Here is a 21,667-nt window from a genome sequence, read left to right as displayed (position 1 = left end):
ATGAAAATTTAGCTTCATATTATACAGTATTCTCACCCATTTGTCATAGTGCTTTCCCCCCAAATACCCTCTTTTTCCTGTAAATTTTAATAATGTAAAGCCAGAGAATGTTCTTAGGGATAAAGAGCAACAAATTTACCTTTAAGTCATGTTCCTGATGTAGCTCAGCTAATACATTCATAATTGCCATTGTCCAGGGGTTGGGTGGCCTAAAAACCTAAAGAAAACCGTTATGTTAAGCTTGCCCCAAAATTACTCTTTAATTTGTATTATCTAAAAGTTAAGCACTAACACCTATGTGGCCATGATAAAACCCCTAGCCTTCCCATCTATAATATTATATTTCAGAAAAACACCAGAACCCAAAACCACCCATTAAAACCAGTCCTATAATACTACTTGGCCTCTCAATTTGGAAATCCCAAGTTTCCCTGAGGAAAACTAACTGAACTAGCTCTGTGTCCATAAGAACTAAGGATATAGCCTCTAAACCTTGTGCTAAAACAAACTAACTCTTACAAATTAGCCATCAATAAAATATTAAAATTTACTCACCACACTACGAATGCTAGATTCTAAGACTTTGGCAACAAAGGGGACTACATAGAGCAACTCTTGCTGTCCTTTAACATAAGCCTCTAGCAGCAAAGATTTTACATCCAAGTCCTAGAATAAAAAACATTTTTAAAAGCTGGTAATATACTAGAAAATCCCTCACAAAACACCCCCAATTATACCTTGCCAAACTCGCCCCTGAAATTGGAATCAATAACTTGACCCTTGCCTTATGAAAAGGAAGGGGTAACAATCATACCTTATTGGCTTTTGTTTATCCTGCTAAACAATGTGAGGCCATGAGCATGCAATTAGGGATTCAAAACATGGGCCAAACTTTTACAGCCCCAAATAAAGTCAAGACTTTTAAACAGAATATGCTGTATGAACATTCTCAAGTTTTACATGAGCTTTTAGTTGAAACTCACAGTGTGTAAGATGGGTTTATTTTTAGCTAGTGTGATCATTCCTAGCCAATGTCCCAAATTCTTCAGCAAAGAACGATCAGAGAAATTGGCTGCAGCTTTATCAGAGGTCAGGAGCACCTGAAATAGTGCAGGATTAAGGAAGGTATGACAATGAGCTTATAAAAAAATATTCTCAACTAAATGTTTAAGAATTCCATTATTCTACATTAAAAACAAGCTGTCAATAGAGAACATGCCCCCAAAGTAGATCTTGTCCATGTATCATTGTGATATTTTGTTGTGTTCAGTGACATTTTTACCTTCAAATGCCTTTCCATTAAAAACAAACAAACAAACAAAAAAGGTAATACAAATATACTGTGCAAAGTAACACAAGGTTAAAAGTATCATGTATGGTCCCACAACTGAAAATTTTAGCTAGGTTTGAAGCAGAGACCCAACTGCAAATCTATCTGGAAGAGCTAAATTCAATTCAAATGAAGACTATAGCTATACTTTTTAAGTCCTTCCCAGACAGCAGGCATACTGAGGAACATAACAAGATTGCAGTAAATGTTGTGATCTTTAGCATTATCTCTGGAGACAACTAAGATAACTTTCTAGAATACAGTGTAATATTGCTTACACACTTATCACATTTCTAGGAGACCTAATCCATTTCTTCTTTACTACTTACTTTCTTAAGGGGGACAGAACCAACACATGAGAGTGCCTTTGGTACACACGAAGAGTGTCTTGGGTACACACATATATCCACTTACTATATGATACCTTTTAATTTATGACTTTAAATTTGTAATTTAAACTTTTGTTTAAAAGAAAGGATCTTGAAATTCTGCTCCAAATTATGTGGAAATTTTCATATATCCCAATCATCCTTACTATCAAATAACAAAGGCTGAATATAGTTATGTTCCTTAACTCCATACAGCAACAGCAGAATGGCACAAAGTCAGCTGTGCAACACAAAGGAGCCAGGAATTCTTTTGCACTACAGCGTAACCAAGAATAGGGAAAATTCCTATCCACAGGTTTAAATATAGTGCTGGTTCCTAAGCCAATATTCCAAGTTATTCAGCAAAGAATGTTTTCAGCTACATGCTGGTTCACACTGTTTTCTTGAAAAGTTATTCCTCCTAAGAAAAATACTTGGATTTTACAGAACAAGCATTAGCTCATTAGGAAGAGTGTGAACTTAAACTTCTGAGAATGCTAAACAACAGCTATTCCACAATAGGTCTAGAGTCTTGAGATATCTAGCATTTAAGACATAAGGGAAAATACTCACTGCAGCACTGTTTCTGTAATAGTGAAAGATATTAACAACCAATATAATGGATTTCTATAAGACTATTAAAAACAGAGGGATTAAAGCTAAGAGTATATAATCAAATAATATGAGGGAGAAAAAAGAACTGAAACATCTACCGTCACTTTAAACTTTAAAATTACAAAATATGTAGTCCCTCAACCCCATCTTACTTACTCTCCACTTGACCAAAAGAGGATAAATTACTAATCTACAACCTGCTATTAACAGACCTGACACCAGAACTATTGTTTTCCTAAAAACATGCACAAAGGGTAAAGATTTCAAAACCATGCATAGAATGATAAAAACAACTTCACAAGAGTGGTTACTTTCAAAGTAAACAGTGCACAGAATGTGTCTGTGAGACTAAATTCTTCAAGAAAATTTAGTTCTATATTTGAAACAAACCCTAGAGCAACTTTCATAAATACTTTAACATATACACATACAGGAGAAAACAGCAATACCCCTCCCCCTCCAATTACAATCAAGTATTTCCAAACTCAAAACATTAATAAAAAGAAATACAACACTTACTTTGATGTTTCTATAGGTCTCATTCAGAACCATCTTATTAAATTCAGGATTCTTCAGTGTGTCAAGGAAGTTTGAATATAGGCTGTGAAAGTTTGGCTCAATACTGACTCTCTTCATAACCAGGTATTGTGAAACCCAAGGCATAAATTCTTCCTTCACAGTTTCCTTTAGTTCTTCAACCTAGCCAACCATTATAACATGGGAAGTATACAATTAAAAGATGATAAAATAACAGTTTTGTGTTTTGTTTCTGTGAACAATATTACAGCATGTGGCTCCTTGCAAAATTAGATGCTAAAGTACATGCTAGGGCTTCCCTGGTGGCTCAGTGGTTAAGAATCCGCTTGCCAATGCAGGGGACATGGGTTGGGGGCCCTGGTCGGGGAAGATCCCACATGCCACGGAGCAACTAAGCCCGTGCACCACAACTACTGAGGCCACGGGCCGCAACTACTGAAGCCCACACGCCTAGAGCCCATGCTCCGAAACAAGAGAAGCCACTGCACTGAGAAGCTCGCGCACCGCAAGGAAGAGTAGCCCCCACTCACCACAACTAGAGAAAGCCTGCGTGCAGCAACGAAGACCCAACACAGACAAAAATAAAGTACCATGCTACATCTCTCCCCAATTTCAGACAGATGCTATCCAAGTACAGTATGTTCAATTCCATCTAAGTATAGAGTCAATCATCTCTTTAACTGGGTGATTACAACTGAAACATCTACCGTCACTTTAAACTTTAAAATTACAAAATATGTAGTCCCTCAACCCCATCTTACTTACTCTCCATTTGACCAAAAGAGGATAAATTACTAATCTACAAACCTGCTATTAACAGACCTGACACCAGAACTATTGTTTTCCTAAATTTATATCTCCAGGAATTATCTGTAAAGTTTGAAACTTCTCTTCCAAAAGGGATGCTGAGTGCTTCAAAATTCTCCCCCAATCAATTATGGTGGGATTTTCAAAAACAGTACTTGCATTAAAAATTACATCTCAAAACCCACTTGTTCAGGCTAATCTTGTTGACTAAAACGGACATTGTCAAGTATTGTCTTAGCACATAATCTTGTGCATCATTACTTTTCAGAAGCTCTACCTCACTTATTCGGTGCCTAATGGTTTCTGGGAGGACATGAATTGTGATTAGAAATACAAATGAAATTTCCATCATCATGAAATCATTTTCAAGTTTACTTCAAAAAGGCTGTAACTCACTGCAAAACAATGCTATTTGGGACTTCCCTGGAGGTCCAGTGGTTAAGACACCGTGCTTCCACTGCAGGGGGTGTGGGTTTGATCCCTGGTTGGGGAACTAAGATCCCACATGCCGCAAGGTGCGGCCAAAATAGAAAAAAATAAAATAAAATAAAATAAAGCCAGTGCTATTTAATGTCTACAAAATCCACAACCAGTAGTTGTATATCCATGTTCCCTTCATTTTCTTTCTATTATCTCTACCTTTAAAAGTATTAAAAGGGTGCAGAATGTCATATATAAATCCCCCAACCCATCAAGGAAAAGAACAGAGAGCATTGGTAGTGATATATAAACTATTATTTCAGACTCACCTTTTGTGTCATATTTGACTGGGAGAGGTTGTTGAAGATAAAAGCAATTTTCTCTTGGATATTTTCTGGGGGCTCTACGATTCTCTCTGTTTGATCTGTGGCCACAAGTAATGTATCTATATTTGTAGTATTAATAGAAGGCTAAAGAAATAAAATACATAAAATAAACAAACTGAAATCCTTCCTAGACAAATCCCAGGGGGGGAAAATGTATACAGATTTCTTTAGTATACAAAATATACATGGTGTGTATGATTGTGTACTGGAAGTGCTGGAAAGAATATGTATTGAACTATTATTAATAGTGGCTGTGTGTGGGAAATCGGGGTGGGAAGGCGGAGAGACAAAGGGAGAAATGCTTTTTTTTTTTAGTAGGCATGTGTTGTTTATAATAAAATTAAAATACATGTTCACTACTGGATATATTACAACATATCAAATCCAACAAAGAAAAAAGATAGACCTACTTACTGGCACATCTTTCTTAAAGCTGACTCCAGTTGGCCTGGTGACTGTAACTGTTTTAGCAACAGTGGTGGTTGTTGAGGTGGTTACCATAGTGCTAACCTGACCAGCAAGGGGAGCTTTCGCTGGAACCTGGGCCTGGGCCTGGGCTTGAGCCAGTGCAATACTTCCAGGGGTTGTGATAGAGCCCTGCATTTTCACAGGAGGATCTCTAGATTGCTGTCCATACTCGATATACTATGGGGGTAGGGAGAGAGAAACACATTAAAAGAGTTCTTAACAGAAACTGAAATTTTTGAATTACACTTCGCTCACTACTGAGAGAATAGAAATTATTTCAGAGCACTCTTTTGGTTCATCTATCTCCCTTACGTCTCACCCCATTCTGGTCCATATTCCTATATCTATAATATATAGTGGATACCACGAACTCCACTTTTAATGTTTTTAAAGTATTTATAAGAGAACTACTAGTCTAACAAAACAAGTTCCGAAAGAGTAGCCACAAATGCCTGCATATAAATTTCCTTAAATCCCTTAATCCATGTAAACTTTAAAGTTTTAAAATTTATATAGTAAACTGATTTCTTTTTTTTAAATTTTATTTATTTTTGGCTGTGTTGGGTCTTTGTTGCTGCGTGCGGGCTTTCTCTAGTTGCCACTAGTGGGGGCTACTCTTCGTTGTGGTGCGTGGGCTTCTCATTGCGGTGGCTTCCCTTGTTGGCGAGCACGGGCTCTAGGCGTGCGGGCTTCAGTAGTTGTGGCACGCGGGCTCAGTAGTTGTGGCGCACGGGCTTAGTTGCTCCACGACATGTGGGATCTTCCCGGACCAGGGCTCGAACCCATGTCCCCTGAATTGGCAGGCAAATTCTTAACCACTGCACCACCAGGGAAGCCCAAACTAATTTCTTCTCTATTGGATGCTGATGAGAGAAAACCATGGCCTAAAAAACACACTGCAATGTGAGTCCTCTCTCAATAAAGCTATTACCACAAAACAGTGTATACCACACCACCTAGCCAACGGGAAGTAAGCATGATACTGGATGTTCTAGGACAAGTTTTTCTTTCTTTTTTTTTTCATTTCACAGACCAATAAAATTCCTTCTCACACACAAATCAGAAGACTGACACACCCTTTGTGATACTATTTCCCACAGCTTGTACCTATAACAAAACAAACAATTATCTATATATACAGTAACTTTATTCAAAAAAGGGGACATTTTCAAGGAAGGACAATCTCTGAAGAAAGTACAGTCCTTTAAATTGACTCTAGAAATATAAACAATGACCTCCCTTCTCTTCTCTGGGTATCTTGTTACAGTGCGAACTAGAATCACTGCTTTGTGTGATCACTTTCATACCACCTCCCTTGTTCTCTCTAGTCTTCCAAGGCCCATATTCCCAGCTCTCAATTCCAAAAACACTTGATTGTAGTAAGCCTCTGACCTCCCATCCTAGCTTTTCAAACTCTGCTTTCCTGTCTAGTTTTCAGTGCTATAGTTTTGGCACAGTCCTCCACCCCCTCAAGAGGCATGAATACACTCCTGCCCCCCATGCTATGGTTTCCTAGGCTAAACCATCATAATGACCCTACCCTCCTACAAACAAACCCAGTGGGATGAGGTAGAAAGCGCTGGACTAAATTATAATAGAATTAAAAGTAGGTTCAAATTCTGATCTTTCTGATTTCTTAAAAATATGATCTTATAAAGCAGTTCATCTTTTATTTTAAAAAAGTAAAATAAAGTTAATAGAGATTAATCAACTTTCTTTGTTCTCTATAAGCTGACTTTGACCAAAGGTAAGGCAAAAGTGTGAATGTTTAGTAATCACCTAAAATTAATCATTAAAGTAATAGTTTACAACTTTCAAGAATAATCACATAACATGGCTTAAAATGTATATTCTCTAGGTCCATTTCCTCAGGGACTGTCTCCTTTTTAACCTCAAAGGAATCTAAGCAGGTGCTTTAAGAAGGCTGTATTTTTAAGAAACAGCTGGTCTGAAAGTTTTATATGAAACAGCTCTGGGAATTCCCTGGTGGTCCAGTGGTTAGGACTCGGCGCTTTCACTGCCGTGGCCCTGGTTCAATCCCTGGTTGGGGAACTAAGATTCTACAAGCCGCGTGGAGCAGCACACCCCCCGCCCAAAACCAAACAAACAAAAACCAAACCAAACCACCACCAACAAAACAACAAAAGGAACAGCTCTGATTCATGTTAACATTTAAATCAGAGGGACAACTTTACTTAGTTTAATCAGAGTCCCACTCCAAATCCTTTTTAGACTCAGGCAAGGGATTCTTGGTAACAGCGAAAGATGTCTACCTCAATAGCATTATTAGGCTAAAAGAACTAGCAAAAGCCTTTTATTAAATCAAGCAAAACCACTGCTTACAAAAGGTAACCCAAAATCCGTATTTTTTCATGATTAAGCTGCAAAACAAGCAACAAATAATACGTATACCTGCATCATGCCAATCATTAAGAAATCTTAATGCCATTGCCAGTAAATCCAAATTCAAATTAAAATAGATTAAACCATCCAACTACTTAGGTACTGAAGACACTTACCTCCTGTAAATGATGTGGAAATTGCATAAAGTGACTAATAGAAGCCAAGTGCTGACAATACTGGGGATAGTCCTTCAATCTGCGAACAAAAACATTCATTCTTTACCATTTCATGTAAGAACAGAGGCAGCACGATTTAAAATTTTTCAAAAGCTAGTCTAGGCCATTTCCCCCCTTTCTACCTTTGAAATACCTTATTTGAAGAGAATGCCAAAAGGAAGAACAAAGAAGTAAGGGGGTGGATATTTATGAACTTCACCCCTTTTACATCAAAAAACAGTATCACTGATTGTTTTTTAAAGGTCTTATTCCACTTAATATTAGATTACAATGAGCCACTAAAACTACTGTCTGGAAACGACTCCAAATGTTCATCAACAGGTGAATAGAAAAACAATTTGCTAATGAACCCATACAATGGAATACTACACAGCAATAAAAAGAAACAGACTACTGAAACATGCAGTAACATGGATAAATCTCGAAAGCATCGTGCTTTGTGCAAGTCAGACTCATACACATTGTGTATGATTCCATTTAAATAATACTCTGGAAAAACTAGACAAATCAGATCAGTGATTTCCAGGGGTTAGACGTGAGGGAAAGTTAACTACAAAGGGGGAATAAGAAAACTTCTTGGGGGTGACAAAAATATTCCGTATCTTGATTGTGGTGTTGGTGGCAGTGGTTATACAACTGTTAGAATTTGTCAAACTTCAAAGACCTGTTCACCTAAAATACTGACTTTTACGTATATAAAGTATACCTCAATAAACAAACCAAAAAAATTGCCATTTCATTTTATACTTTTCCTACCACATATTTGTCAATTGTAACGAATTTAATTGTCTTCAATTCTTCCTCTTTTACTTGTCATTAAGATTAGTTAATATACATATAATGATAAGGCATGGCAAGAATTAGTTGAAAAGTAAGCTACTGTTTCTCCTTATATTAAAAAAGAGAAGCTTCACAGGAAACCTATCCACTCACCTATTTTTAAATCTATCTAGTGCAGCAATCCCAAAATAATACATTTTGGATCCAAAAGGCTTGCGTAAGGCTTCAAGAACATATCGTAGGGCCAAACCTAGTGCCATGTAAGTGACCAGTCCTTTTTCAATTATCCCACCGAACAGGCAGGCTGTTATATGTAACTCTTTATCAGGGTACTGGGGGAAGAACCGATATTCTTCAAACAAGTTCCTTAGCATACAGTTAAATACTTCTCGTTCTCTCTTTATGGTAGAATCTTTAAACCTCTGTAGCATTTCTAATACCTGGAGAAAGCAAGACAAAAATAATATACACATAAAGGAAACCATTATTAAGAGCATTCCTCAAATATTCTTTATTGTCAAGCAGAATATTTAACAATAAACTGAGCTTGAGACAAATATTAAGGTTTCCAAAGATGCACAGACATATCAAAACACTTTGTGGGGCTTCCCTGGTGGCGCAGTGGTTGAGAATCTGCCTGCCAATGCAGGGGACACGGGTTCGAGCCCTGGTCTCGGAAGATCCCACATGCCGCGGAGCAACTGGGCCCGTGAGCCACGATTACTGAGCCTGCGCGTCTGGAGCCTGTGCTCCGCAACAAGAGAAGCCGCGATAGTGAGAGGCCCGCGCACTGCGATGAAGAGTGGCCCCCGCTTGCCACAACTAGAGAAAGCCCTCTCACAGAAACGAAGACCCAACACAGCAATAAATTAATTAATTAATTAAAAAAAAAACACTTTGTGTTGGGATTTCACTTTGAAAAGGGCATTTATTTAAGATTTACCTAAACCATAAAGAATTAGATTGTCCTAGACACTCACCTCATCAACAGACATGGTTGGATGTGGTGGGTGATTATATATTCTCTGGAAATAGCTGTTTGCTTCATCATCTATCTCTTTACTAAAGTGCTGATTTGCCTCTGGCCACACCTGAGACAAGTCCGCTGTTAGAAACAGAAAAGCAACCAGTGGGCATTTAGGCTCTTCCTTCACTCCCCCACATAAAGCAGAGCCAGAGAGACCAATATAGTTTGAATTTTAAGGAAAAAATAAAGTGAAGTGTTTTAAGTGGTCAAGTTTCAATATTCAAGTGCTCTAGGGACACAAAAGATTCTCACAAAACTGCCTTACAACCATAGTCCTACCCTAGTACTTTCTTCATAAGGATTTATCACACCATGAAAGTTCACTAGGTTCAAATTCATAATGCACTTACCCTCAATACAACCTCACTCGAGGTTAACAAATCTTTACTACTTTATTTTTAAAAAAATCACCTTTTACATGTAAGAATTCTCAATGCATGTGCATGACACTTGATATAAACACAACGCATGCTACAAAACATAACATTCAGACAAGTCTTTCACACTAACATTTTCAAGTCACTTGGTATACTTTCAAACCTTGTATGATGAATATTTAGTCCCAATGACAAGGATATTTATAAGTCAATGATACCTATGCATCTACAAAGAGGACGTCTCTGATTTTGAAATAACATACTAAAGGAGATTAAAACTTAAAAAATTGGTTTCTGTAGCATCATATATATGGCAATAATTATGTGTACTATAAGGCTACATATATCATAAAGCTATTATATTAAAATAAACATTAAAGTAAATAAAATATAGTTATTTACTTTATAAACTGCCAAGCTGAAACAGAAATCTGAAATTCTCCTGGCTGCTCCTGATTTGTTTAAAAACAAACAACAAAAAACACTAAAAAATCTTTAGGATAAGTATAAGACTTACATACATAGACTTAAACTGCTGAAAGTCTTTTCTCTTTACTTCTTACTTTTAGGATGACACCTCGAAGGATGCTACCTCTTATTAACTGTCACCTTGTTCTGGCAATCCAGGATCAAAGGTGGAATGATACCTCAAATTTTTGTTTTAATCATTTAAATGTACGAATTTACTCCCACTGATCTAGGAGGCATATCAACGGCCCTACTAACAATATATTAAGATAAGTCAATGTCTTTGTCCATATAACTCTAGGGAGAACAAATTGGACACCCAAGTTTTATATGCATCAGTCACACTTCACAATCACAGACAACACTACCACTTACAAGGTTTCATCTTACTCTGCTGGAATGTAGGCTGGTTCAGTCCAGAGGTGCCCAGTTTCCTCTGCACAAAAGGATCGTTATTCACTGCAGGGAGTCCAAGAGCCCCAGTTCCTATACCAGTCAGGCTGCCTGTGCCAAGACCACCTACTAGAAAGAACGAAGGCAGCCAGAAGTCTTATCGTTACTCATATTCTTGACTTTATTCACATCAAAGATATGTTTTTAATTAAAAACTTACATTAATTAAAAAATTAGGGTCTTTTGTTAACTGAGTGGTAACTAGGTTACAGAGTTATTACAACATTTCACTCCTTAGGTTTTAGTACTCTAAACTTATACTCTGGCAATAAAAGGTTCAGACAGCTTAGGAGAAACATGTGGTTACTAGGGGGGGAAAAATGTAACCTTTACTTCAACATTAAGTTAAAAGCCAAAATATGTGAAAAAGTTTTAGGGATTTACTATCATTTTCAAGGTAGGTGCAAAAAGGCAGAACATATACCTGAATCTGATGTGTGAAATATTCTACCTTTATTATACCAACCTTGAGTAATTCATAAAGCTATGAGTTCTGATCTAAGCCTAAGTTCTTCAGAATGTGGTTAACACACTTTTAATATTTATACTATCATCTGGTAATAGAATCCTTACTGAATAATTCAACTAACTTTACAAGTACAAATATCCTCATTGCAATCTGACTAAATTCATGTAATGTTTTTCTCTTCCCAACTCTGGATATGAAAGCAATTTTTCACGATTTAGTTCAAGCAGCTTTCCTTTATCATAGTGACTCCAAAACACCTTATATACACTAAGGCACGATGAGGCTTACAAATAATCTGCACCCCTACCCACCAACCCCCTTACCTGGAAGCTGCGATGAAAGTCCTCCAATACCACTGAATGCAGTTGTCTGATTTGGGGTTGAAAGGGGTGGAAATGCTTTTGCTGGTGACTGTGGGGTACTGAATGCAGAACCCAAATTTGGAGGAAAGCCCTGCATACTCTGGGTGTGAGGGGCAGCTGAACCACCTATACTAAGAGATGCCATTCCAGCAAGAGGGTCAATCTAAAGAAAAACATTATAAAAACGTATTAAACATACTTCAAGAAAAGGCAGACAAACGACACAGGTAAAGCAATCTTTAGCAACAGCTCTTCAAATGCTTTATATAAAGTAAACTGCAAAACCACACACAATCTTGATGATGCTTAAATCCCCAAATCAAGAGTACCAGTCATTTTCTTATTATATCATAGATGGATTAGGTTTAAAGAGTTAGCCCCTGCCAAAGAACCAGAGCCACAATATGAGGGCTATAAAACTTCAAGAATAACATTTCAGATGAATTTCTCTGAAGCTGTACTACTAAACAGCAGTCCTTAAAATTTCCAGTAAGCCCCTTTAAAACAAACAAATCTCTCAATGCAAGTTATTTAACTTTCAACACAATAAAAGCATTAGAAATTAGAAATCTAGTCAAAACAAATATATCTAGTCAAAATTTGAGAATCTTGGGGTTGGAGGAGATCAGCTCTGATTTAAGAAATAAAAAAAATCAAAACAAAAAAACCCCCAAAACAAAAACAGAAACAAAAAACAAGGTATACTATTCACCAAAAGATTTTATAAAATATCTAATAACTGCACTTCTAAGCTTCTTAGTTTGTGGCATTATTTCAGACCTTTGTGACTACAGAAAATAATACACAAAGTGCCTTTTATAAAGTGGTCACTGAAGAATCACTAAATGCTCTTTCTTTTCTTAAAATAAACCCCAATCTGCCATTCAATGCAGCTGAAAATAGAAGCGGAATATGTTGCTCCCAGAGAGAAGGGGGTGGTTGGTGTCAGGGAGTAACTTAAATGTACCTTGTTTTTAAAAGAGCAGTTCAGTTGAGAGCTGAAGAGCCCCAGTTATAACAAGTCCTTATGCTCTAGCACTGTTGCTTGGCCCGTGAAGCTACAAACAAGACACATCAGGTTCAAAGGCAGTGCTTATTTCTCAAGTCTAAGTTATTCTTATTTTAAAAAGAAGCCCTAAATAAGTTGTTTTGTATCTTTCCTCTCATAGTCATGTTCTTTTGACTTAATGATTAAAATCTGTTCTCAACCACAATGCCTATTTCCGGATCTCCTTTAAGTGGATACTAGACATGCAGTTATCTAAAATGTAATAAATTCAGACAAAAATTTCCTTTGAGTAGATTATTAATGATGATGTAGACGTTTATTCTATTCCAAGTCTATGAACAAATGGAGATGTACCAAGTGTAGTGTTCATTTACCTGAACAGGAGAAATGGCATCTAAGCTGCTAGCACTAGGAGGGCGTCCTTTTGGCATAACTCCAGGTGGTGGCTGTCTGGCCTTGTTCATAACATTACTGCAGTTGGCAACCATGGTGAGGATGGTTTCTGATAATTCCTGAGAAACACTCCTTAAGAGAAATGGAAAGTGAAAAACGTCACTTATTATTCCTTAGAACACCTAAATAAACAAATCTGGGTTTCTAATAAAGAAAACTTGCTGGAACCTATGGCCAAATTTCCACCATATCCCATGTTTCTGCACCTGTCATTAATCACCAGGATTTTCTGAGCACTGGCTTTCTCTTGAAAATATTTTTTACACCTCTGAAATTAAGCCTTGTGTATAGTGTTGCCTATGTATTTTGAAATACTACTCTGTAAGAAACATTCCATATCCTCAACTACTTCATCAAAAATTATGCCCAAATCTGCACATATCAAAGTAAACAGGTAAGCAATTTTTAGACTAGGTTCTCATAGTCAAAAATAAGACTTTTATTTAAGTATAGATAAAAATGCCATACACATAGTCAGTAACTATATTTGGCAAGCACATACAGAATTGACTGACTTCTAAAATGTCAAATAGGATGCACGGGTTCGATCCTTGGTCGGAGAACTAAGATCCCGCATGCTGTGCGGTGTGGCCAACAAAAACAGCACTACATCAAAATCTACAATTTTTTAATTTTTGCCAACATGAAAAAAATGAGTGGTTCAAATATGGACTAGAGGGAGGGGGCAATGTAGGGGCAGGGGATCAAGAGGTACAAACTATTATGTATAAAATAAGCTACAAGGTTATATTGTATAATACAAGAAATACTGTCAGTATTTTATGATAACCATAAATGAAGTATAACCTTAAAAAATTGTGAATTAGTACACCTGTGACATATAATATTGTAAATCAAGGATATTCAATAAAAATAAAAAATATGGACTACAAATGACAATGAACAATGAGTTATTTTTTCATCCACTGAAGCAAGGGAGAAAAATATTACAGACCATGGAAAAGAAAAGAGAGATGTCAACTCCTAAAGGTGTGGGTCTACTTATTTAACTTAGTAGTAAGTAGTAAAACCATTAATTTCCAAAAGGTATTTCAAATAGAAGAACATGAGTAGCTGTCTCTAGCCTCTATGTATCTGGGTTAAAAATACCCACCTCCCCTGCAATTAAAACTTCATGTTAAAAAAACTTCATGGAGATAGCATATTTCATCTTTCAGATTAGCTACAAGGCAGTGGGGAAATAGACCAACTGCCTCTGGTTATACTAAAAGGAGAACTTGCTATGGAGAAAAATTTTGCACCTAACAAAATTACACATGCATTTCCCTTTAACCTAACAATTCCACTTCTGGTGGGCCCAAATATACACTGGCAAAGATGATGGATGCAAAATGCTATTCGTTGCAACATTATTTGTGACACAGAGTGGAATAAACAGAATATCTACCAATGGGTACTGATTTTACTAAGGCACAAAACATCTATTCAGTGGAGTACTACAGAGTAATTACTAGGAATAAGGAAACTATAATTTTATGGCATGGACTCTGGGATATACGATCAAATGAAAGAAGCATAGTGCAATAAGTATATAATATACTACCTTTTCTACCGGAAAGAGGAAAATATATACTTTCCTAACACAGAAATAACCCACAAAATAAACAAAAATGGTTAACTACAAGCGAAGAAAAGAACAAGGTGCGGGTAACAGTTCAAGGAAAATTTCACTGAATATACTGTTTTAGAATTTTTAAGTATGGAACCGTATCTATGAAAACAAACCAAAAAAACCCTTTAAATTAAAAAAGAAACCATTCCAAAGACACCTATGCCATGTTAATGGCTACTAGTAATAGACAGTAATTATCATATTGTATTAAATACAAAATGCCTTCAATTGTAAGCCACACCATTATTTTACACATTACACAAAAAGAAAATAACTGGGTTAATTCTAACTGTAAGAGGTCACCAATGAGATGCATCATCATTTCAGAGATGTTAAAATATTAAAACCTGGGTGTCCTAGGATTGATAAAATATGGTTAATTAAAATATTATTCTTACTATTTCAGAAGAACTTGTCATAACTGACACAATTCCAAACTTAAAAGACGCTACACTACTACAAGGAACTCCCATAAATGCTTCACTCACCAATTAGTTACATTTTGCCCTATTTATTTAACCATTCTTTCTATACTACTCTCTCTCCCAAACATTTTTAGGTTAGATACATCATGTATCTTTTATCCCTAAATAGTTTACTACCTGTTTTCTAAGAACAAGGACATTTTCTTACATAACCTTGTAAAATAATGATCCGGAAGTTTAACACAAGTTTAACAAGGACAGGCCAAGGTTCAAATTACATCAGTTGTTCCCATAATGTCCTCAATGCTATTTTCCCCTTGGATCAGAATCCGATCCATTGCATTGAGCTGTCACGTCTCTTTAGCTTATTTTTTTTTTAACAGAAACCATTTTATTTTATTTATTTATTTTTGGCTGCGTAGGGTTTTAGTTGCTGCACGCAGGATCTTTCGCTGTGGTGCACAGCCTCCAGAGCACGTGGGCTCTGGAGTTGTGGTGCATGGGATCCACAGCACGTGGGCTCTGTAGTTGCCCTGCGGCACTGTGGGATCTTAGTTCCCCGACCAGGGATCAAACCCACATCCCCTGCATTGGAAGGGAAGTCCCTCTTTAACTGGAAGAATTCATCAACTTTTACTTCTCTTTCTTAAACTTGATTTGAAAACCAAGTCAGTTTTTTAATACAATGTCCCTTGATTTGTGTTTGTCTGCTACTTTGTACTTCAGATGCACTGATGGCAGGACTACCATGTAACTTACACAACATTCTTCTCAATGCATTTTATCATGAGGCACATCGTGTAGAAATGAGCTGGTGATCTCCTGACCAATAACTTAATGTGGTATATGCCAGATTTCTCTACCGTAAAGTTACTACCTTTCCTCTTTGTGATTATTAAGTGATTTGTGGGGAAATACCATGAAATTATGTAATTATCCTGTTCCTCAAATATTCACTCATTACTTTTAGCATCCACTTAAGTTTTAACTCCACTGCAATTACTTCTATATTTATTACTGGAAGAACTTTCCTTCTTTGGCATTTATTTACTTTTAACGGTATAGACTCTGAATACTTTACATGCATTATTTCATTACTTCAAGACGGGAATTTCTAATAAATCAACAAAAGAAACTGAAACTGGGAGTTAGGTAAACTATCTCCCTATACATAAATCCAATATATTTTTTCCAATTTTAATATGCACTTAAATTTCCAAGAGAATATTCAATTCCAGATGGATTAAAATGTATAAATGCGAGGGGCCAAACTTTAAAACTTAAAATTTTAGAACACTTAGAACTTATATAACAGGGTTTCTCAACTGTTGCACTATTAGCACTCTGGACTGTATAATTCTTCATTGTGGGAGGCTCTCCCATGTCTTGTAAGATACTTAACAGCATCCCTGGGCTTTACTCACTATATACCAGTAGCACACTTTTCTCCAATTATGAAAATCAAAAACAATGTCAAATGACTTCAAGGAAGCAAAATCATCCCTGGTTGAGAACCACTGGTTTAGAGAGATACATGGGGAAATATTTTTTAAAGCAAGGATTAGGGCAAAATAAAATTCAAGCTCTATGTGGGAGAGTTAAGGAAACATCATTGGAAGACAAAGGTAACTTCAGAAGTACTGGTCATGTTGTCATTTAAGTTGCAAGAAGAATCACAGGTATTCATTTTATTATGCTTCAGAACTTACAAAAAAAAATACACAGGACAGGACATAAATGAGGATGGTGGAGTAAAAGACCTCCAAATATTCTCTCCTCCATAAAAGCAACTAGCAAAAAAAAAATTGTAGGAATCAACTTTTTCAGAACTCTAGAAATTAACCAAAAGGCTTTACAACACTCAAGGGAGGGAACTGCCTGGCAGTCCAGTGGTTAGGACTTGCAGCTTTCACTGACGGGGCCCAGGTTCAATCCCTGGTCAGGGAAGTAAGATTCCACAAGTCGCGAAGATGCGGCCAAAAAGAAAACCAAAAAAAACAAAAAAGGGAATTTTTACTCCGGAAAGATGATTAGATCTTTGTAACAACAGCAAGCTTTATGGCATCCTAATTTGCCCTCCTCCTATGCTCCCCTCAGGACTGAAAACACACAATCACAGTGAAAACCAGCAGCCTGAGAGCCACCAGATGAGAGGGCTCAGAACTGGGTTGAAACATCTTCAAAGCTTCATTCTCGGAGAAATGTCATTATTTCACCTCTCTGAGGATTCCCTGTGAGACCACAATGGCCAGGTTGTCTTTATTGGACCTAAGAATTGACCCAGGGCAAACAGCCTTTTCCCCATGCAGTATTTGCAGAAAACATTTTAAAGGTAATTGTTTTAACTTCCTGGCTACCTGAGGTAGAAGGTAACAGTTTGAGCAAACAACAGGCTAACCAAAAAGTTTAAAAGGGAAACTTAGGAAATGAGATTCCCATGGGTGGAGCTTTGAAAACCCCCCACATTTTACCAGGAATCAAGAAGGCCTGAGGTATGTGTAGAGCTGTGCTAACATCTAAGGCTGTGCCATTCCCATGAAATACCTGAGAAGGTGCAAGTTCTCACCTCAAGCCAACCTTCAGGCTCTGCCTAAGAAGCAAGTGAATACTAAAGTGGAGTTATCAAGAGACTGGCTTAGTGCTAAAGATGTGCCTAAACATGCACACAGAATCACAGGGTAAAGGATAGCTTATTGATTCCAGAGTTTAAGAAAACCTCCAATCTTAGCTGAACACAAGGCTTACCCAAACAGAGATTTCAGTGACCAAAGATGACAAAGAATACAGACATTACTGAATTCGTTCAGAAAAGAGCAATAACAAAACAAAAAATGCTTGTGTGGGGGTAAAATCTGATTTCAAGAATTGCCACATTACTTAAACTTTCCAGTTTTCAACCACAAATTATAAGACATGCAACACACGCACACACGCGTACGCGCACACACACACACAAAGAAGGCATGGCCTGTGCGTAGGGAAAAAATGCTATCAAGAGAAACTGTCCCTCAGGAAGAACAGATGTTGGACTTAACCAGACAAAGACTTTAAATCAGCTATTTTAACTATATTCAAAGAAAAAAAAAGTCAAAAGAACTACAGAGCCATTTCTCCACCTGTCTGGAAGGACATTGCTGTTGAGCTGTCAAGGAGAAAAACTACCATGGCTTCCAGTTCTTTGACAAAACCTCAGACGCGTGGCCTTCTGGCCAAGCGTCTGTGATTTCATATTGCTGGAGCATTCATTATCTCCTTGGGAATTGCAGCTTTCTATAAGTTTGCTGTGGCTGAACCAAGAAAGAAGGCCTATGCAGACTTCTACAGAAATTATGGTTCCATAAAAGATTCTGAGGAGATGAGGAAGGCTGGTATCTTTCAGAGTGTGAAGTGATTTTGGAATATAAAGAATTTCTTTGGGTTGAGTTCCATGGAAGTTTGTCACTTACCTGTGTTCCTGAACTATGAAACTATGAACTACTAATATCTGGGCTAAGGAATAGCTTCTCTTGATAAATAAACAATTAACAACAACAACAAAAAAAGAACTACAGGAAGTTTGAAAAAGATCTCATAAAACAAAGTGTATCAATACAAATTTAAAAAGAAAAAAGTAAAATAACTGAAATGAGAACTTCACTACGGGTTCCCAACCGCAGATTCAAGCAGGTAAAAAGCATCCAAGAACTTGAAGATAGTCCAATAAAGACTGAAAAACTGAAAGGGAAAAAAAATAAACACAGACTGAGACATGCACAACACTACCAAGGGTACCAACAGAGGAGATAGAAAGGGGTAGAAGGAGTATTTGTTGATAAAATGGCTGAAAACTTTCCGAATTTGATGAAAATTATTAATTTACACATCCAAGAAGCTCAACGAATTCCAAGTAATATAAGCTCAAAGAAATCCATGCCTAGAAACAACATAATCAAGCTGTTGAAAGAAAAAGATCTTAGCAGCAGCAAGAGGGGCAACTTATCATATACAAGGGAGCCTTGAAAAAAATTAATAGCTATGGAAGCCAGAAAGCAGTGGGATGGCATATTCAAAGTGTTGAAGAAAAAGTAATGTCAATCAGAAATCCTTTATTTGACAAAACTATCCTTCAAATATAAAGGAAAAATTAAGATATTCTCAGATAAACAAAAGCTGAGGTAATTCATTGCTAACAGACCTGCCCTAATAGGAAATAACAGAGGGACTTTCCTGGTGGCACAGTGGTAAGACTCCGCCACGCTCCCAATGCAGGGGGCCTGGGTTCGATCCCTGGTCAGGGAACTAGATCCCACATGCGTGCCGCAACTAGGAGTTTGCATGCCGCAACTAAGGAGCCCACGAGCCGCAACTAAGACCCAGCACAACCAAATAAATACTTAAAAAAAAAAAAAAGGAAAGAAATAATAGACACCCTTTGGGCTGAAATGAAGACACTATACAGTAACCTGAATCTGTATGAAAAAAACACAGCACCCGTAAAGGGACATAGGTAAATATAAAACACATTATGATTGTATTTTTTGCTTATAATCTTTTTATCTCCTACTTGGCTTAAAGGACAATTATTACATTAAACAATAACATCAAATCTTTTGATGGGCACACAACGTATAAAGATATTATTTGACAATAGCAGCACTTTGAAGGAGGAAAGGAACAGAACTGTTTAGAGGAAATTTTTGCATCTTACTGAAATTCAGTTGGTGTTAACTGGAACTACATTTTTTTGAGTTAAAAATGTTAATTTTAATACCCAAAGGAAAAAAAACCTCAAAAACATGTCAAAGTTAACAGCAAGGAAATTAAGATGATACACTAGAAAGTATCTGTTTAATACTAAAGGAGGGGACTTCCCTGGTGGTCCAGTGGTTAAGAATCCTCCTGCCAATGCAGGGGACATGGGTTCGAGCCCTGGTCCGGGAAGATCACACATGCTGCAGAACAACTAAGCCCATGCGCCACAACTACTGAGCCTGCCCTCTAGAGCCCGCGAGCCACAACTACCGAAGCCCGCGCGCCACAACTACCGAAGCCCGTGCGCCTAGAGCCCATGCTCCACAACAAGAGAAGCCACCGCAATGAGAAGCCCGTGTACCACAACGAAGAGTAGCCCCCGCTCGCCACAACTAGAGAAAGCCCGCACGCAGCAATGAAGATCCAACGCAGCCATAAATAAATAAACAAACAAACAAACAAACAAATAAATAAAAGACAAAACAAAACAAAAAAACACTAAAGGAGGCAGTAATGGAGGAATGGAGGTGCAAAACAGACATACGACATATAGAAAAACTCAGCAAAAGAGCATGGATAAATCCTACCTTAGCAGTAATTATGTCAAATGTAAATAAATTAAATACTCTAATTAAAAGGCAGAAATGGTCAAAATGGATTAAAAAAAAATAATCCAATTATATGCTGTCTAAAGGAGACACACTTTAGATTTTTAAAAAACACATATAACTTGAAAGTAAAAAATGAAAAAAGGTATGCCTTGCAAACCTTAACCGAAAGAGAACTACAATGACTATACTAATTTCAGACAAGACAGCCTTTAAGAAAAAAATAGACAAAGATACTTTACAATAATAAAAAGGCCAATCCAACAGAAAGACATAACAATTATACACATACACACACTTCAAAACAGAGTCCCAAAACATATGAAGGGAGAATTAAAGGGAGAAATAGATAATTCAAAAATATAGCTGGAGGCTTCTGTACCCCACTTTCAGTAATGTGTAGAGTCAACAATACTTTATTATAAACTTCACAGTTGCTGAGAGCCTAGATCTTAATTGTTCTCACCACAAAACATAAATGATAATTATATAACATGACAGAGATGTTAGCATAAAAAAACCTAACCTTCCAATTAATAAATTTTTTAAAAGTTCTAACTAAACCCAAAATAAGCAGAAGGAAGGAAATAATAAAGTTTAGAGCTGCAATAAACTAAATGGAAGACTTGAATTACTAAAACCAGAAATTGAACGAGAGGACATTACTACCAACATTACAGAACCAACAAAGATTATGGGGTATGGTATAAAACAATCATATGCTAACAAATTAGATAAGCTAGATGAAATAGACAAATTCCTAGAAAGACACAAACTACTGAACCTAACTCAAGAAGAAACAGAAAATCTCAACACAGCAATAACAAGTAGAGATACTGAATTAGTAAACAACATCTACCCACAAGAAAAAGCCCAAGACCAGAGGGATTCACTGAATTCTATGGAACATTTAAAGAATTAACACCAAACCTTCTCACAAAAATTAGAAGACTGGACACTTTTCAACTCATTATATGAGGCCAGTATTATCCTGATAACCAAAACCAGTCAAAGACAACACAAGAAAACTACAGAACGATATCCCTTAGGAATACAGACACAAAAATGCTCACCAAATACTAGCAAACTGAATTCAGCAGCATATAAAAAGGAAGTGTATACAAAAGACCAAGTGAGATTTATCCCAGGAAGGCAAGGTTTTTTAACATCCAAAAAATCAATTAACATAATATACCACACCAATAGAATAAAAAACAAAAACCACATGATCATCTCAATAGACGCAGACAGAAACATTTGACAAAATGCTTTAACGAAAAAACACCAAACAGGGACTCCCCTGGCAGTCCAGTGGTTAAGACTCTGAACTTCCACTGCAGGGGGCATAGGTTCCATCCCTGG

General features: G+C 36.9%; 1 protein-coding gene, 2 non-coding genes and 1 pseudogene across 8 annotated transcripts in view; 1 reads left to right on the top strand and 3 right to left on the bottom strand.

Moving 5' to 3' along the window:
- CNOT1 (CCR4-NOT transcription complex subunit 1) overlaps positions 1-21,667 on the bottom strand; it is a 102,842-nt gene that overhangs the window by 24,076 nt on the left and 57,099 nt on the right. For 2 of the 6 annotated variants that reach the window (XM_068528162.1, XM_068528165.1), the window contains exons 17-28: positions 12,830-12,980; positions 11,408-11,609; positions 10,538-10,684; positions 9,271-9,395; positions 8,444-8,730; positions 7,451-7,529; positions 4,878-5,108; positions 4,407-4,547; positions 2,833-3,012; positions 984-1,100; positions 556-666; positions 140-217 (exon numbers count right to left, since the gene is read on the bottom strand). In XM_068528162.1, coding sequence (XP_068384263.1) covers positions 140-217; positions 556-666; positions 984-1,100; positions 2,833-3,012; positions 4,407-4,547; positions 4,878-5,108; positions 7,451-7,529; positions 8,444-8,730; positions 9,271-9,395; positions 10,538-10,684; positions 11,408-11,609; positions 12,830-12,980 — 1,849 coding nt within the window. The remainder of the gene's footprint in view (positions 1-139; positions 218-555; positions 667-983; positions 1,101-2,832; positions 3,013-4,406; positions 4,548-4,877; positions 5,109-7,450; positions 7,530-8,443; positions 8,731-9,270; positions 9,396-10,537; positions 10,685-11,407; positions 11,610-12,829; positions 12,981-21,667) is intronic. The other 4 variants (XM_068528164.1, XM_068528167.1, XM_068528163.1 and 1 more) reach the window with 2 other exon arrangements.
- LOC137753969 (small nucleolar RNA SNORA46) lies at positions 1,892-2,030 on the bottom strand. The gene has a single exon (XR_011071651.1). It is a non-coding gene; the product is annotated as a small nucleolar RNA SNORA46 (small nucleolar RNA).
- On the bottom strand, positions 12,406-12,541 carry LOC137753971 (small nucleolar RNA SNORA50). The gene has a single exon (XR_011071654.1). It is a non-coding gene; the product is annotated as a small nucleolar RNA SNORA50 (small nucleolar RNA).
- Positions 18,130-18,426, top strand: LOC137753808 (cytochrome c oxidase subunit 6C-like; annotated as a pseudogene).

Source organism: Eschrichtius robustus, chromosome 19 (assembly GCF_028021215.1).
Source record: "Eschrichtius robustus isolate mEscRob2 chromosome 19, mEscRob2.pri, whole genome shotgun sequence".
In the NCBI taxonomy this organism is placed as follows: Eukaryota; Metazoa; Chordata; class Mammalia; order Artiodactyla; family Eschrichtiidae; genus Eschrichtius; species Eschrichtius robustus.
The sequence above is the reverse complement of the archived record's forward strand: the minus strand, read 5'-3'. Positions and strand labels throughout refer to the sequence as shown.